This window comes from Falco peregrinus, chromosome W (assembly GCF_023634155.1).
Source record: "Falco peregrinus isolate bFalPer1 chromosome W, bFalPer1.pri, whole genome shotgun sequence".
NCBI lineage: Eukaryota > Metazoa > Chordata > Aves > Falconiformes > Falconidae > Falco > Falco peregrinus.
In genome coordinates this window covers 25,822,087-25,826,390 of record NC_073743.1, presented here as the reverse complement: position 1 = coordinate 25,826,390, position 4,304 = coordinate 25,822,087, and the positions used below count along the sequence as shown (strand labels likewise).

The window sequence follows — 4,304 nt, the reverse complement described above, 5'->3', positions numbered from 1 at the left end:
ACATTCAGAATTCTTAGACAGAATAAAGAGATGCAATGCGCCGGCACACGTCTCTGGACCCAAATTCGGAGGTAGGCGCACAGCAACTAATATCCCTCTTTTTAGGACGATCACAGGGGGATATTAGGCGCAAGTTGCAAAAATTGAGACCTCCTGAAAATAGAGACTTGGAAAAATTAGTAGAGGAAGCATGGAGAATATTTAGTAATCGAGAAGAAGGTTACAAGCAGGACCAAAAGAAAATATTAGCAGTAGTAAGAGAAAATGAGAATCAAAAATCTAAAGTTAAATCAAGGCGTGGGCTGACACCCCTGGGTAGGAATCAGTGTGCAATATGCAAAAGGACAGGACACTGGAAAAACGAATGCCCTGAACGCAGACATCAAGAAAACACTAAATGGCGCAATAATCAAGGGAAAACAATAGCTCACATGGAAGAAGAAAATTGACTAGCCGACCCATTAATAAAATTAAAATTAGGAGAAGAACAGGAGGAGGTGGAATTTTTAATAGACACAGGAGCCACCTATTCGGTTTTGAACCAGGCTTTAATGCCTTTGGGAAATGATTATGTTTCAGTAAAAGGTGCAACTGGCCAAACTAAAAAGGCTTATTTTTGTAAACCTTTAAAATATAAGTTGGGAAAACAGATGGGGATCCATAAATTCCTATTTATGCCAAATTCCCCAAAGGCCCTTCTTGGTAGAGACTTATTAGAACAATTGGAGGCAACAATCAAATTTAAAAAAGGGGAAGTTACTCTGGAGGTAAATAATCATCAATACATACAGGTTATGAGCCTATCTCTGGCCAATACTCCTATAAAAAGGGAAATTGATACCAGGATTATTGATCAGGTATATCCCGGAGTATGGGCAATTGACATACCGGGACGTGCCAAGAATGCATCACCTGTAATAGTAAAATTGAAGGATGGACAGAGTGCGGTAAGAATTAAACAATACCCACTGAAAAGGGAAGATAGGGAAGGAATTCGTCCAAACATAGAGCGATTCATAGAACTAAAACTACTAAAAGAATGTGAGTCAGAATTTAACACACCTATCCTCCCAGTTAAAAAACCTGATGGGTCTTATAGGATAGTTCAAGATTTAAGGGCCATTAACAAAATAACAGAGGATCTGTATCCTGTAGTAGCTAACCCCTATACCTTACTTACCACCCTGACACCTGACCTAGCTTGGTTCACAGTTTTAGACTTAAAAGATGCCTTCTTTTGCCTCCCTCTCCATGAAGCCAGCCAAAGAATTTTTGCTTTTGAATGGGAAAATCCCAGAAGCGGTCGAAAGACCCAGCTCACATGGACGGTGTTGCCACAGGGGTTTAAAAATAGCCCCACAATTTTTGGAAACCAATTAGCAAAGGATTTGGAGTTATGGGAACCACCGTCAGAAGAAGGGAAAGTGTTACAATATGTAGACGATCTTCTTATTGCAACCAGAACCGAAGAATCTTGTATTATTTGGACTGTGAGTCTGCTGAACTTTCTGGGACTACAGGGATATCGAGTTTCTAAGAAGGCGGCACAGGTGGTGTTACAACAGGTCACATACCTGGGGTACGAGATCAGTGCCGGACAACGGGTCCTGGGGAAGGCCCGAAAAGAAGCCATATGCCAAGCCCCCCAACCACGAACTGTAAAGGAACTGCAGACATTTCTGGGAATGACAGGATGGTGCCGGCTTTGGATATGTAATTATGGCTTGCTTGTTAAACCATTATATTCCCTGATAGCAGCTAACCAGAAGGATCTTCAGTGGGATGCTGAATCAGACAGAGCTTTCCATGAACTGAAGAAAGCCTTGATGTCGGCACCAGCACTAGGACTTCCTGATGTGAGTAAGCCATTTTTCCTATTTTCCCATGAGAAACAGGGAATGGCATTAGGAATACTGGCACAAGATTTGGGACCATACAGACGGGCAGTGGCATACTTCTCTAAACAGCTGGATGCCACTGCAAAAGGATGGCCTGGTTGCCTGAGAGCAGTAGCAGCCGTCATCCTAAACATCCAAGAGGCCCGGAAGTTTACCCTGGGCCAGAAAATGATTGTCTTAGTATCCCACACAGTGTCTGCAGTCCTTGAAACAAAAGGGGGGCATTGGCTCTCCCCACAGAGATTCCTAAAATACCAGGCCATAATGGTGGAACAAGATGATGTTGAGATCGTGACTACAAACATCGTCAATCCAGCCTCATTTCTTAATGGGAATATTGGAGAATCAGTCGATCATGACTGTCTAGAAACAATCGAAGCCACTTATTCTAGTCGGACAGATCTCAAGGATGTTCCTATTAATGGAGCTGAACATTGGTTCACGGATGGGAGCAGCTATATGCTGAATGGAAAGCGACATTCCGGATATGCTGTTACAACCTCTGAAGAAGTGATAGAATCGGGGCCGCTACCAGCTGACACTTCGGCACAGAAGGCTGAAATCATAGCCCTTACTCGAGCTCTGGAGAGAGCTCAGGGAAAACCTATAAATATTTGGACTGATTCTAAATATGCCTTTGGAGTGGTACATGCTCATGGAGCAATATGGAAAGAAAGGGGACTGTTAAACTCCCAAGGAAAAGTCATCAAACATGCGGAAGAAATTTTGAAACTCCTAAATGCAGTCCAGCTTCCTGAAAGGGTGGCAATTATGCACATTAAGGCACACCAGAAAGTGAGCACAGAATTGGAAAGAGGAAATGAACTGGCGGACAGGGAAGCAAAACAGGCAGCCAGAAAAGCAATCAAGGTAGAGGGTGCGCTAATACCCGATGGACAAATATCTCTAGAAGGTAAACCAGACTATACTAAAGAAGATCGCAAACTGATTTCTGACCTAGAGGGATCATATAATGAGGAAGGGTGGGCTATAATCTCACATGGGAGAATAGTGATTCCTTCCTACATGGTATGGTCAGTAGTCAGGGAAGAACATAGAAAAAGGCACTGGGGGGCAGAAGCTCTATATAAGGATCTCATTAAAAACATAATAGCACGAAATTTGTATACTACTATTAGACAAGTAACCCAACAATGTGATCTTTGCCTCCAGACTAATCCTAAGATTACCAAGGGGCCAAAGTTGGGAAAAATTGGGAGAGGAAATGTTCCTGGGCAACACTGGCAGATCGATTTCTCGGAACTTCCTAGAAAAGGGGGGTATCGATATTTGTTGGTACTAACAGATACCTTTTCAGGTTGGCCAGAAGCCTTCCCGTGCAGAACTGCTAAAGCCCGGGAAGTGACCAAAATACTACTCCAAGAGATAATACCTAGGTTTGGAGTCCCAGCGGTAATGTCCTCGGATAGAGGACCACATTTTGTGTCCAGAATAGTGCAACAGATTAGCCACCATCTAGGAATAGATTGGCAATTACATACCTCATACCGACCACAATCGAGTGGCCAGGTGGAAAAGATGAATCATCTAATCAAACAACAGATTGTCAAGTTAGGCCAAGAAACAAATCTAACTTGGCCCCAGTCTTTGCCATTAGCTCTTACACGAATTCGAACTAGACCGAGAGCAAAAGAGGGGCTTAGCCCATTTGAAATTTTATATGGACGACCCTATGGGGTACAAAAGGGGATGTCTTCACAGACTGGTGAAGAAACAATGACTTCCTATATGGTGGCACTAAACAAACAATTAATAAGAATTGAGAAGCATGTGATGGGAACACGCAGTAGGGGTCTGGATGGACCTGTTCACGATATACAACCAGGAGACTATGTATACGTTAAGTGTTTTGCAGATAAAACCCTGGAACCACAGTGGACCGGACCTTTTCAAGTCCTACTCACCACCTACACTGCAATCAAGGTTGAGGGACAGAATTCTTGGATTCACCATACCCGGATTAAGAAAGCCCCTGCAACTTCTTGGAAAGTAACCCCAGATAAAAAAGAACTGAAACTCAAATTTACTCGGACAAATGGGAACAATGTGGGTGGCAAGTAAGTGAACCTGAGAGGTTGCGGATCCACCATATGGGAAGGGCACCACAACAAACAATATAGAACAAAAGAGTCTGGGACTGAGCCAGTGGCCAGTCTTGCCCAACTTGTTATTAGTAAGCCCCAACTCAAACAAAGATATTTTTGATCAAAACAGATTTTAACGTTTAGATTCTTAAAATGATCAATAGTGGGTTTAAACCATTTGTGTTTTTTTGTACCCTCTCTCTTGCCTACAACCAAGAGCCTGATAATTGGCCTTGGAATCATGCCCAGAAAAAACACACTGGAATAATGGGAAAGGTGGACTCAAAGACGAAACTAGCTA

General features: G+C 42.9%; 1 protein-coding gene across 1 annotated transcript; it reads left to right on the top strand.

Annotated features, from left to right (window-relative positions):
• Positions 1-461: 461 nt before the first annotated feature.
• LOC129783146 (protein NYNRIN-like) lies at positions 462-4,049 on the top strand (the record flags this gene model as incomplete). The annotated part of the gene is made up of 1 exon (XM_055792947.1): positions 462-4,049. A coding segment is annotated over one exon (3,519 nt), but the record flags the coding sequence as incomplete, so codon positions are not given.
• Between the last annotated feature and the right edge of the window lie 255 nt (positions 4,050-4,304).